Source organism: Heterodontus francisci, unplaced genomic scaffold (assembly GCF_036365525.1).
Source record: "Heterodontus francisci isolate sHetFra1 unplaced genomic scaffold, sHetFra1.hap1 HAP1_SCAFFOLD_534, whole genome shotgun sequence".
Taxonomy (NCBI): Eukaryota; Metazoa; Chordata; class Chondrichthyes; order Heterodontiformes; family Heterodontidae; genus Heterodontus; species Heterodontus francisci.
In genome coordinates, this window is record NW_027141511.1 from 393085 (window position 1) to 406218 (window position 13134).

The 13134-nt window shown below is 43.6% G+C and overlaps 1 protein-coding gene across 1 annotated transcript; it reads right to left on the reverse strand.

Annotated features, from left to right (window-relative positions):
• Window positions 1–1854: 1854 nt before the first annotated feature.
• LOC137363942 (nectin-1-like) lies at window positions 1855–12196 on the reverse strand. The gene is made up of 5 exons (XM_068027447.1): window positions 12159–12196; window positions 6606–6947; window positions 4339–4452; window positions 3389–3429; window positions 1855–1968 (listed from the first exon to the last, which is right to left on the reverse strand). The coding sequence occupies exons 1-5, from the start codon at window positions 12172–12174 to the stop codon at window positions 1855–1857; spliced, it is 627 nt and encodes a 208-aa protein (XP_067883548.1). The 5' UTR covers window positions 12175–12196.
• Window positions 12197–13134: the final 938 nt, after the last annotated feature.

Consider the following 13134-nt stretch of genomic DNA (forward strand, 5'->3'; position numbering starts at 1 on the left):
CAATTCTGGGTATTGCCTGTGTGGAGTTTGCAAGTTCTCCCTGTGTCTGCGTGGGTTTTCTCTGGGTGCTCCGGTTTCCTCCCACAAGCCAAAAGACTTGCAGGTTGGTAGGTAAATTGGCCATTATAAATTGCCCCGAGTATAGGTAGGTGGTAGGGAAATATAGGGACAGGTGGGGATGTGGTAGGGAATATGGGATTAGTGTAGGATTAGTATAAATGGGTGGTTGATGGTCGGTACAGACTCTGTGGGCCGAAGGGCCTGTTTCAGTGCTGTATCTCTAAACTAAAACTAAACAATGTCAACATTGATCCTGGGAATCATACATTCAGAATTTGATACTGGCTGCTAAAAATTTTAATGCAGGTTAGAACTGCCAGCATCATTATTGCATTCACAAAATACAACTGCCTTACTGAACTCGAACAACGCTATCTCAGCAAAGGTATAGCACACCTATCAAAGCTGGACCATGTAATATTGCTGTGCCTTTGGTGTGTGATCTATGTTAAAGCCACGAGACTACAAGTAACAGCCAAAGAAAATGCTGTTTTTAAAAATTCTAACTTAACTAGAACACACGTACACACATATCTGTATATATATATAAAAGAGAGAGTTAATTTTATTACTTAGAGATACAGCACTTAAACAGGCCCTTCGGCCCACCAAGTCTGTGCCGACCAACAAACACCGATTTATACTAACCCTCCAGTCACCCCATATTCCCTACCACCTACCTACACTAGGGGCAATTTACAACAGCCAATTTACCTACCACCTGCAAGTCTTTGGTGGTGGGATGAAACCGGAGCATGCGACAAAAACCCACGTGGTTACAGGGAGAACTTGCAGACTCCGCAAAGGCAGTACCCAGAATCGAACCCGGGTCCCTAGAACTATCAGGCTGCAGTGCGAACCACTGCGCCACTGTGCTACCCTTAAACAAAAATGTTTAGATTGGCTGGTGCAGTAACTGTTTGTATATATACACATATATACCAGCAGTTACAGCACCAGCCAATGTAAACATATCACACTTTGCCGGGCGACACCAACAGCTCTCTGGTCATGTGTGACACGACATCACTATCTCTGGTGACCTTCACTTACAGCTTCTTAAGGTGATCTGCTCTTAAGGTCATCCCACAACACACCAACACAAAAACTTTATTTTATTTTCAATAAGACTCTTTTGGATTAAAAGATAATCATCTGAAATTCCTCCTGAGAGGGAGCCAATTCAACAGGAATTAGTAATGGACAGAGTGTTGACTGCTGTCCCTTCACTTGCACCTGTTTTAGGATACACCCTCCCCCCGACCTTGGAAATGTGAGAATATAAAAAGCGCTCTGGAATTTGTAAAAATACATCATGTATTTTACATTTTGTCCAGCAGCTTCATACACCAAGCATCAAAACCAGCGCCTGAGGTTTAGATTGGAAGATGCAGCGGATGCAAGGCCGCTCAATGTATTTATTGAGATCGCATTAACTCACATGCAGGGGGCATTTTCTTGCTCATGTGCTTGTCAGTGGAACTATATTTGTATGAACTAGAAATGGACGGAGAGAGGACAAACACGAAGTGAATTTGGGTTGATTTCTGGTCCATGGTTTGCGAAGTCTATCAGGAGGTGCGCTCAGTCTCACCCTACTTTACTGCATTTTTCCCATGTGATCCAGTAGCCTGAGGCACAGGAGCCGGAATGAACAAGCCGAGTTGATACTGGATTTATCGCATGCTCAAGTATTAACATGAAAACACATGGTGGTTTGACATTACTGCACATGCGTTGCACAGCATTTTCAAGTCGATTCCATTTGAGGAAATGGAGCGAAATTAAATCTAGTTAAATCTGGCTGTACTTGACATCTGCGTATACTGTTCTGTCTTCTCTTTGGCCAGAAATATGGTTCACCGGTACATTAAAATGGAGCGAAGCATAATCAATCGTTTGTTCCTTCTGTGGGGAGAGAAAGTAAGTTTTCAAACTTATATTTCAGACCAGTAAGGGCACAGGTCACTTGAAATAACAGCACAAATTGTCAGAAACCCACATGGCATCGGTCAAGTGCTTGAAAGAGACAAATAACCGGCCAGCAATTCATCTTGGCGCCAGCTCAAAACAGGCACAGTCACCCAGGAGCGCTCGATATTCTGTTCATTGGACTGATGTGCTGTCCATGCCATTATCTTGTTATGAACTGGACTTTCTGAACTTCGTGTGGCTTATCGGAAAACTGCTGTCAGCGACTTTCCATCCATTGACATAAATGGACTCAGTTTCCCAACAAGCCTTCCGTTGGGAAAATCTCGACCTTCGATTTTAGACTCGGGATTGAATTTTAATAACTGATCGCCCTGCAAAGGCAGCTTGCATCAAAAAATACACTGCGCACGCGCGAGACGTGCACTCTGCCGCTGCCGCGATATTTCCCCAGCGGCTGATTAAGATGCAGCGGGTGGACAACCCATCCTCAATGACGAACAGAGGACGGGCGTACTAACCACGGCAATGGCGTCTGGCCCCACTACTCAAGCGCCAGCGCCATTTTTAAATGTCTTCAAGCCCTTCACTTGCGTTTACAATTTTAAAGCGGCGGGTTCACGAAGAAATCAAAATAACATTTTATACACAGTTCCAATCCCATTTGCCCACTCCCAAAAAACAATCCTTTCATGTTGGTACAGACTCGTTGGGCCAAAGGGCCTGTTTCAGTGCTGTATCTATAAATAAATAAGTAAATAATTATTTGTCCTGTCACTCCCCGGCAAAACGGGGTGGGGCTTTCCCGGCGTCGAGGCCCATGGCGGGCCTCTCACGGAAGTATTTTCTGCACCCCTACCCATTCCCCGTCACGAGCCCCGATGTCGGAGTGCCGGCAAAATTCAGCCCGAGATCTAAATGCAGGAACCCAAGGGGGCACAAGAGAAATGGGAAATCATATTAATTGTCCTATTAGAATCAATCAATCGCATTTTCCCTCAGCACAAAGTTTGAGCGACATAACTCATTTCTCATCGTTTATAATTAAAGATTCGCGTTCTAACCCTACAAGGTGCATATGTATGAAATTTTATGTTGAACCCGGGTATATTTTGGACGTTTGCACTTGAGTGTGAAGCATCGTCTGTATAAGAGCACAGAGAAAAAACTGTTTGGGCCCATGACAACCCTGTAAAAGAACCTTCTGCTATTCCCTCCATTGAATTTAGGCAAAAGAAAATCCCATGTAATCCACGTCTGGTTTTCATTTCTGCCCTCTTTCCAGTCAATGCTAAATATCCAGGAATTATGATAACAATCTACACCAAAAAGTTCCAATCAAATGGGACAATAGACGAGAATTGAACTGGCAACATAAACTTTGCATTTAACTTACCTGAGTTTGGGAGTTGTTGGCATCTTGGTGAACATCAATTTCTGTGAATTTGGATGAAGAGAATACGTTGTTATGATTAATCTAAAATTTTCGAACGGATACAGTCAAAATATTCACATTTCATACGATTGTGCTTTGTGTCGAATCTCTCTTTTATCCCCATTCCTTCTTTGATAAATGTGGTTTACTTAATAACTAATGTTTCTGTGAATGGATACCATTCATTCCCTGTCAAAGTCACCAAGATTTCACAATCCTGCAGATATACAGGGTAGACATTTATCCCAGGCGAGCTGCAAACTAGGGGTATCAGATTGACCATTAACTATGCACACTGCCTGATAATCAATTCCATTGAAACAAGGGGAACACTTGCACTTATGTGGTGCCTTTCACGACCACCAAAATTCTCAAAGCGCTTTACTGTACTTTTTTAGAAATGTCACTGTTATAAAGCCGGAAAGGCGGCAGCCAGTGTGTGCACAGCAAGCTCCCCCAACACTAATGTGTTAATGACCAGACAAGCTGCTTTTTTGTGATGCTGTTTAAGGGATAAATAATGACCAGTACACCAGGGAGCACGTCGCTGCTTTTCAAAATAGTACCTTGGGATCTTTTACACCCACTCAAGCAGGCAGAGGGTGCCTCTGTTTATTGTTTCATCACAAAGACACCAACTCTGGCAGTGCAGTGCTCCCTCAGTACTGGAGTGTCGAGCCTCGATTTCTGTGCTCAAGCCCCTAGAGTAGGACATGAACCTGAAATCCGGTGATTCAGAGGTGATCGTGCTACTAACTGAGCCACAGCTGACCCAGCCTGGAGCCAAGGTCTATCAAAGTCCGCCTGTGACAGGAGGCCAATGCACTAACGCCGGTTAAAAATTGTATTCGAGTTACTTGTCTTCCTATGCAATATATAGAGTTAGTTTCTGGACTGTTTCATTTCAATACCTTGAATTCGTCTCTTCCTCCACGTTAACGTCAGGGTCAACACAATTACAACAACACATATAATAACAGCAACTATTATGATGATATGGATCTTGTTTACATCTTCAGGATCATCTGGGGAAATACATTTGAAAAAAATACGTACATTGTAATTCAAAACAGGAATCTAAGCACAGGGATATGTTATGTAGTAAGTTCGTTAAATCTAGTGTGAGCATAAATTGTTGTGTCACCGCGTCTCTCCCAAGGTTAATTGTCATTCTTGGTGGCAGATGTAATTTGCATTCAACAAGGGAACCTCAATCAGGAAGGAATTCATGTGGATGTACAACAGAGATATAATTAATTCAAGATTCAATTCCTAATTCATTATTTTCACACTAGTCCTGATAATTGTAACTTTGATCATCGAAACGTAGAAACATAGAAAATAGAAGCACGAGTAGCCATTCGGCCCTTCGAGCCTACTCCACCATTCATTATGATCATGGCTGATCATCCAACTCAGTAACCGGTTCCTGCTTTTGCCCCATACCCTTTGATCCCTTTCATCCCAAGAGCTATATCAAACTCCTTCTGGAAAACATAACATTTTTTGGCCTCAACTGCTTTCTGTGGTAGCAAATTCCACAGGCTCAACACTCTTTGTGTGAAGTAATTTCTCCGCATCACAGTACTGAAATGTTTATGCCATACCCTTAGACTATGACCCCTAGTTCTGGACTCCCCCGCCATCGGGAGTATTCTTCCTGCATTTACCCTGTCAAGTCCTGTTAGAATTGTATATGTTTCTATGAGATGCCCCCCTCACTCTTCCGAACTCCGGCATATATAATCCTAACCACACTCAATCTGTCCTCATACGTCAGTCCCGCCATCCCAGGAATCATTCTGGTAAACCTTTGCTGCACTCCCTCTATAGAAAGAACATCCTTCCTCAGATAAGCAGACCAAAACTGCACACAATATTCCAGGTATGGCCTCACCAAGGCCCTGTATAATTGCAGCAAGACATCCCTGCTCCTGTACTCGAATCCTCTCGCTATGAAGGCCAACATACCATTTGCCTTTTTTACCACTATTGCACCTTTATGCTTACCTTCAGTGACACCAGGCCTCGTTGCATATTCCCCTCTCTCAGTTTATAGCCGTTCATGCTCATGCGATGGCGTCAATTTTGCAAGGCAACAACAGGTTGCATTTATATAGCAACTTTCACGTCCCAAGCAGGGTTATCATTCAAAGTTAAAATGATTCAGAATTACCGTACACAAGTCATTTAATGTTCACATTATTAAAAGAATGTAAGCTTCCTTAAAACTGAAGCACCAAAGAATATAGTGATTTAGGACTTATTATATGTATTCAGTTGGAGTTCGCAAATACAGGAATGACAATCAAAACCAGTCACATTAAATCGCCCAGAAATACTGTCATCAAAGACATCTAGAAAATTTCAACTCACTCAATGAGCCATTTTCAATACGTGTCTTGTTTGACTGCCTTGCTGCTCCATTATATTGCGCTTAGAATTGGATCACATCATTATTTGTCTTTGAATGCTGCACATACAGAGGATTGGTAATTCTACTGTGAGATTCTCTGTGATGTTTAATGCTGAATGGGATATAACGCATGCCACCTTTTGACCATTATCGGAGCTACTCGGAGCCATTTTGTACCGGCTGATAACAGTGATTGTTCCATGGGATAGGTGTACCATGATTGGGATCAACAGTGGCTTTTGAACCAATAGTTCCCCACACCTCTACAGCACTCAGGGGTTTCCTCATCTCATTTCTGTGCCTATTGCAGACTAATTGATAGAGATAGATTGTTACGATTAGTCAACAACTCTAAAAACATTGCATAATATCACGATCATGATAGTGGAGGGCGACTTTGATGCACCTTACTATCTATCTACCTATCTATCCATCTATCAATCTATATATCTATATATCTATCAACCCACTGTGTATCGACGTATATGTGCCTGAATGTTTTAAATGTTAACTCGTAACCACAAAGCAAACAATAACTAATTATCTGATTAATAACTATGCGTTGTGTGTTAAAAAGCATTAGGAGCTAGAATGTGAGCAGGATAAATAAATGAGAATATGCAACACTTATTGTTGATGGCAGTTGCAGGGGAACATACCCAGCTACACAATCTAAGATTCACCCCAACTCCCTCTCCGCATGGATATTCCATTCCCACAGATAAATCTTCACATGACCACTGCACCATAGGTAATACATACCCAGAACCGTTAAACTTATTATTTTAGTTTGTATTCCATGAGGGTATAATATGAGCTGGCATGAATAATTTCCCTCATCCTGTATATCCAAAGCCTTCATTATGATTGATCCGTCCTTCAGAGAATGGTTTCTGAAAACTATGCGTCTGGAGTACCATTCATTTGAGAATTTTATCCCCAACCAAGGGTTGTATACCACAAAGGGCTTCTCCTCCGACGCTTTTTTCCAGGAAAGCTGCGTCAACTTTGTGTTGTTTGTTAGTATCTGACACGGAAGCAGCACCTCATTCCCAACAACAACAGTGAAGGACTCACGAACTGTGGCACTTTTACTGTAAGGAACTACAAGAAAAACAATAGTTTGAGACGATTAGGACACATAAAGGAAGCTGAAATATTTCTAATCCAAATCAAAGGTTCATAGTTTTAATAACACATAAAGTCCTGAAGAGATATTTTTTAACTAGCATGGAAATACAGCTGCACTTTCCCGATAACCTGCCTACAGTGCACTAGGCTCTACCTGGAGTAAAAGCTGGTCACTGGTGCTAAAGTGTACGGTATTGTATTGGTCCCCCATTATACTCTCCACCTGATATTTCTCTCCATTGACATCAACAGAACTCAGTCCCAGGTGGAGCATATATGAAGTGGTCCACGAAATAACTCAGACTTCGGCCCAGGGTCCTTGATGGCTTTCTACTCATGTCTTCAAACACACGGGACAATTTGCCAAGTGTTGTAACCAATGGAGATGGATAGACTTTTGTTGGGTAAGGGGAGTAGGGTCACATAAGCATGGCAGATAGATTACAGTGAGGGAACAGAGTGAAATTAGGTATTTTCCTGAGGGAGACATATCCAGACTGAATTTGGAAAGTTGCTGCATGTGGGAATTCGCGACAGTGGGTGGAAGTGGGGCTCCTTTCTCGATCATTTTCAGCCTCCAGCAGCTGCTGAGTTTTCTTCCTTTGCCTCCAAGGTACGTGAGTGCAACTTTCCTTTACTTCAGCCTTGAATTATTAACATATTGGCTAATTAAATCTAAGGTTGCACAGAGATGGCAAGATGGGTAGTGTTCTGCAGCTGCAGCATGTGTGGAATGCACTGCGATTCCTGATAACCATGTTTTCAGTTTGTGTCTGCAGATTGCACGACGCCAGCTCAGAATTGCTGAGCTGGAGACTGAGTTGCAGACATTGCGGAGCATCTGGGAGAGGAAGAGTTACCTGGACATTTTGTTCCATGAAGCAGTCACACCCCTTATAGTAGAGAGATCATTAGAGATGGCCATTAATCAGGGACAGGAGAATGCGACTGTGAGTGAAGCAGGTAGGGGGAATCAGCTTGTAGTGATGCAGGAACCTCAGCCCCGACCTTGTCCTCAGATACGAGGTCTTTGATACCTGTGAAGAGAAGGACTGCAAAACGGATAAGCGGACTGGCCATGGCACTATGGTGGAAGTTGCCATTCCAAAGGGGGGGGGTAGTGAAGAGAAATGTGGCAGTGATAGGAGACAGTATAGACAGGGCGATAGATACTGTTCTCTGCAGCAGCGACCGGGAGCTCTGACGACTGTATTGCCTGCAAGGTGCCAGGATTAAGGACATCTCCTCGTGGCTGGAGAGCAACCTGGAGTGGGAGCGGGAAGATCCAGTTGTGGTGGTCCATGTGGGAACCAATGGCATAGGTAGAAGCAGAAATGGTGTTCTGATTAGAGAATTTGAGGAGTTAGGGTCCAAACTAAAACGCAGAACATAATAGGTAATCATCTCTGGGTTGTTATCTGAGCCACATGCAAACAGGCACTGGGCCAATCAGATTAGAGAACTAAATGCCTGGCTTAGAGTGGTGTGGGAAAAAAGGGGGTTCTATTCTTGGGGCAATGGCATCAGTAGTCAAGGAAGAGGGAGTTATTCTGTTGGGATCGGCTTCACTTGAATCAGGCTGGAACCAGTGTCCTGGCCAATCGCATAAGTAGGGCTGTGGAAAGGACTTTACACTAACAAGGGGAGGGGGGACGGTTTGGATACAGGAAAATTTTGAAATCCAAAGAGAGAAGTCAGGGCATCGGAACAGAATAGTGATGCGGGTAACTCCCAAAAAGATAGGACAAGAAGGGACAGAGAGTTGAACAAAAATTGTACATCGGTAAATAAGGTCATTGCAGGCAATAGAGATAAAAAATGAAAGTAAAACTCCTTTAACTGAATGCACGAAGCATCTGTAACAGTATAGATGGCCCAGTAGCACAAATGGTGGTAAATGATCTAGATCTAATTGCTATTACCGAGACATGGTTACAAGGAGATCAAGGTTGGAAAATTAATATTACAGGGTACACAATATTTCGGAGAGACCAACAAAATGATATAACAACATTAATAAGAAGGAACCTGGCATCAGAAGGTCATGAAGTGGAATCAGTTTGGGTGAAATTAGGAATAGCAGGAGTCTGGAAACAACTGGTGAGAGTAATTTACAGGCCCCCCAGCAGTCGTTATATTATTGAACAAAACATCAAACGGGAAATTAGTGGAGCATGTAAAAAAGGAAATGTATTAATTGTGGGGGACTTTGATCTGCATATAGACTGGAACAATGAAATTGGCAAAAGTGGTCAGGAAGATGAGTTTGTAGAATGTTGTCGTGCCAGTTTCTTGGAGCAATACGTTGTAGAACCGACGAGGGTAAAGTGATTTTAGATCTCCCGCTGCATAATTAAGCAGGGTTAATAAGCAATGTCACAGTAAAAGATTCACTTGGAAATAGTGATGATATTACCATTGACTTTTATGTTAAGCTTGAAAATGACATATTTCAATCACTGACCAACGCAAACAAATGGACCGCTGGGTTGAGCACTGCCTAGAACTGTACTCCAGGGAGAATGCTGTCACTGAGACTGCCCTCAATGCAGCCCAGCCTCTACCAGTCATGTATGAGCTGGACATACAGCCAACCAAATCGGAACTCAGTGATGCCATTGATTCTCTAGCCAGCAGAAAAGCCCCTGGGAAGGACAGCATTACCCCTGAAATAATCAAGAGTGCCTAGCCTGCTATACTCTCAGCACAACATGAACTGCTATGCCTGTGTTGGGACGAGGGAGCAGTACCCCAGGACATGCGCGATGCCAATATCATCACCCTCTATAAAAACAAAGGTGACCGCGGTGACTGCAACAACTACCGTGGAATCTCCCTGCTCAGCATAGTGGGGAAAGTCTTTGCTCGAGTCGCTCTGAACAGGCTCCAGAAGCTGGCCGAGCGCGTCTACCCTGAGGCATAGTGTGGCTTTCGTGCAGAGAGATCGACCATTGACATGCTGTTCTCCCTTCGTCAGATACAGGAGAAATGCCGTGAACAACAGATGCCCCTCTACATTGCTTTCTTTGATTTCACCAAAGACTTTGACCTCGTCAGCAGACGTGGTCTCTTCAGACTACTAGAAAAGATTGGATGTCCACCAAAGCTACTAAGTATCATCACATCATTCCATGACAATATGAAAGGCACAATTCAACATGGTGGCTCCTCATCAGAGCCCTTTGCTATCCTGAGTGATGTGAAACAGGGCTGTGTTCTCGCACCCACACTTTTTGGGATTTTCTTCTCCCTGCTGCTTTCACATGCGTTCAAATCCTCTGAAGAAGGAATTTTCCTCCACACAAGATCAGGGGGCAGGTTGTTCAACCTTGCCCGTCTAAGAGCGAAGTCCAAAGTACGGAAAGTCCTCATCAGAGAAGTCCTCTTTGCTGACGATGCTGCTTTAACATCTCACACTGAAGAGTGCCTGCAGAGTCTCATCGACAGGTTTGCGGCTGCCTGCAATGAATTTGGCCTAACCATCAGCCTCAAGAAAACGAACATCATGGGGCAGGACGTCAGAAATGCTCCATCCATCAATATTGGCGACCACGCTCTGGAAGTGGTTCAAGAGTTCACCTACCTAGGCTCAACTATCACCAGTAACCTGTCTCTAGATGCAGAAATCAACAAGCGCATGGGTAAGGCTTCCACTGCTATGTCCAGACTGGCCAAGAGAGTGTGGGAAAATGGCGCACTGACACGGAACACAAAAGTCCGAGTGTATCAGGCCTGTCTGTGTCCTCAGTACCTTGCTCTATGGCAGCGAGGCCTGGACAACGTATGCCAGCCAAGAGCAACGTCTCAATTCATTCCATCTTCGCTGCCTCCGGAGAATACTTGGCATCAGGTGGCAGGACCGTATCTCCAACACAGAATTCCTCGAGGCAGCCAACATCCCCAGCTTGTACCCACTACTGAGTCAGCGGCGCTTGAGATGGCTTGGCCATGTGAGCCGCATGGAAGATGGCAGGATCCCCAAAGACACATTGTACAGCGAGCTCGCCACTGGTATCAGACCCACCGGCCGTCCATGTCTCCGCTATAAAGACGTCTGCAAACGCGACATGAAATCGTGTGACATTGATCACAAGTCGTGGGAGTCAGTTGCCAGCATTCGCGAGAGCTGGCGTGCAGCCATAAAGACAGGGCTAAATTGTGGTGAGTCGAAGAGACTTAGTATTTGGCAGGAAAAAAGACAGAGGCGCAAGGGGAGAGCCAACTGTGCAACAGCCCCGACAAACAAATTTCTCTGCAGCACCTCTGGAAGAGCCTGTCACTCCAGAATTGGCCTTTATAGCCACTCCAGGCGCTGCTTCACAAACCACTGACCACCTCCTGGCGCGTATCCATTGTCTCTCGAGATAAGGAGGCCCAAAGAAGAATCACAAACAAGAATCTTAAACTTAAACAAAGCCAATTACGATGGTATGAGGGGCGGACTGGCTAAGGTTAATTTGGTAAATAGGCTGGAGGTATGGCGGTAAATGAACAATGGGAAACATTTAAAGAAACAATTCAAAGGGTTTAACACAAGTACACAAGAAAACGAAAATCATGGGGCAGGACGTCAGAAATGCTCCATCCATCAATATTGGCGACCACGCTCTGGAAGTGGTTCAAGAGTTCACCTACCTAGGCTCAAATATCACCAGTAACTTGTCTCTAGAAGCAGAAGTCAACAAGCGCATGGGTAAGGCTTCCACTGCTATGTCCAGACTGGCCAAGAGAACATTCCGTTCACAAACAAAAACTCGTCAAGAAAGGACCATCCATGGTTCACGTACGAAGTTAAAGGTTGTATTACACTAAAAGAAGAGGCTTACAATGTTGCAAGATATAGTAGCAAGTCTGAAGATTGGGAGTGTTTTGGAAACCAGCAAAAGGCCACCAAAAAGTCGATTAAATAAATTAAAAAAGGAAAAAAATAGCATGAGAGTAAATTAGCCAACAATATAACAGCAGGTTGTAAGAGCTTTTATAAGTACATAATCCAGAGCCCAGGCGAAAGCTCTGAGGACATGGGTTCATATCCCACCATGGCAGATGGTGAAATTTGAATTCAATTAATAAGTATAAAATTAAAAGCTAGTCTAATGGTGAACATGAAACCAATGTCGATTATTGTAAAAAGCTCAAATAGTTCACGAATGTCCTTCTGGGAAGGAAATCTGCCATGCTTACCTGGTCTGGCCAACATGTGACTCCAGATCCTCAGCAATGTGATTGATTCTTAAAATGCCCTCTGAAACTGCCTCGCAAGCCGATCAGTTGTCAAGGGCAATTAGGAATGGGCAGCAAATGCTGGCCTTGACAGCGACTCGCACATCCCACAAACTAACAAAAATAAATAAATAAAAGAGGATGAGAAGAGCTAAAGTAGACGTTGGTCTCTTAGAGGCAGAGACAGGAGAAATCATCATCATGAATGAGTAAATTTCAGAGGCATTGAACAAATATTTTGTTTCTGTATTCACAGTCGAAAGCACTAGTTCCATCCCCGAAATAGGCAGTAACCTCGGGGATAAAAAGAGTGATCAACTAAAGGATATTGATATTAGCCGAGAAAAAGTATTGAAGAAACTTGAGGGAGTCAAATCTGACAAGTCCCCAGGGCCAGATGGCCTACACCCTTGGATATTAAAAGGGATAGAAGCAGAGATAGCAGATGCACTGGCTATGATTGACCAGAATTCCTTAAATTCAGAAATTGTTGAGACAGATTGGAAGTTGGCGAATGTTCCACCACATTTCAAGACAGGAGGTAGAGAAAAAACAGGGACAGGACAGTGAGCCTGACATCAGCTGCTGGGAAGATGATGGAAACTATAGTTAAAGAAGTATTAACATGGCACATGGAAAAGCATTGCATGATTAGAACAAGTCAGCATGGTTTTGCTAAAGGGAAATGCTGTTTGGCAAATTTATTAGAGTTTTTGAGGATGTAACTAGTAAGGTAGATAAAAGAGAACCAGTAGATGTATTATACCTGTATTTACAAAAGGCATTCGATAATGTGCCACATAAAAGATGAATAGGTGAGATAACGGCTCATAGTGTTGGGGGTAATATATTAGTGTGGATAGAGAATTGGTTAACAGACAGGACGCAGGTAGTGGGCACAATGAGGCATTTTCAAGTTGGTAACCAGTGAATAGTG

Coding starts and splice junctions, on each gene's coding strand:
- LOC137363942 (XM_068027447.1), bottom strand. Junction 3,430..4,338: donor GAGGAAGAGACGAATTCAAG/GTATTGAAATGA, acceptor CCAAATTCACAG/AAATTGATGTTCACCAAGAT. Junction 1,969..3,388: donor CCAACAACTCCCAAACTCAG/GTAAGTTAAATG, acceptor CTCTCCCCACAG/AAGGAACAAACGATTGATTA.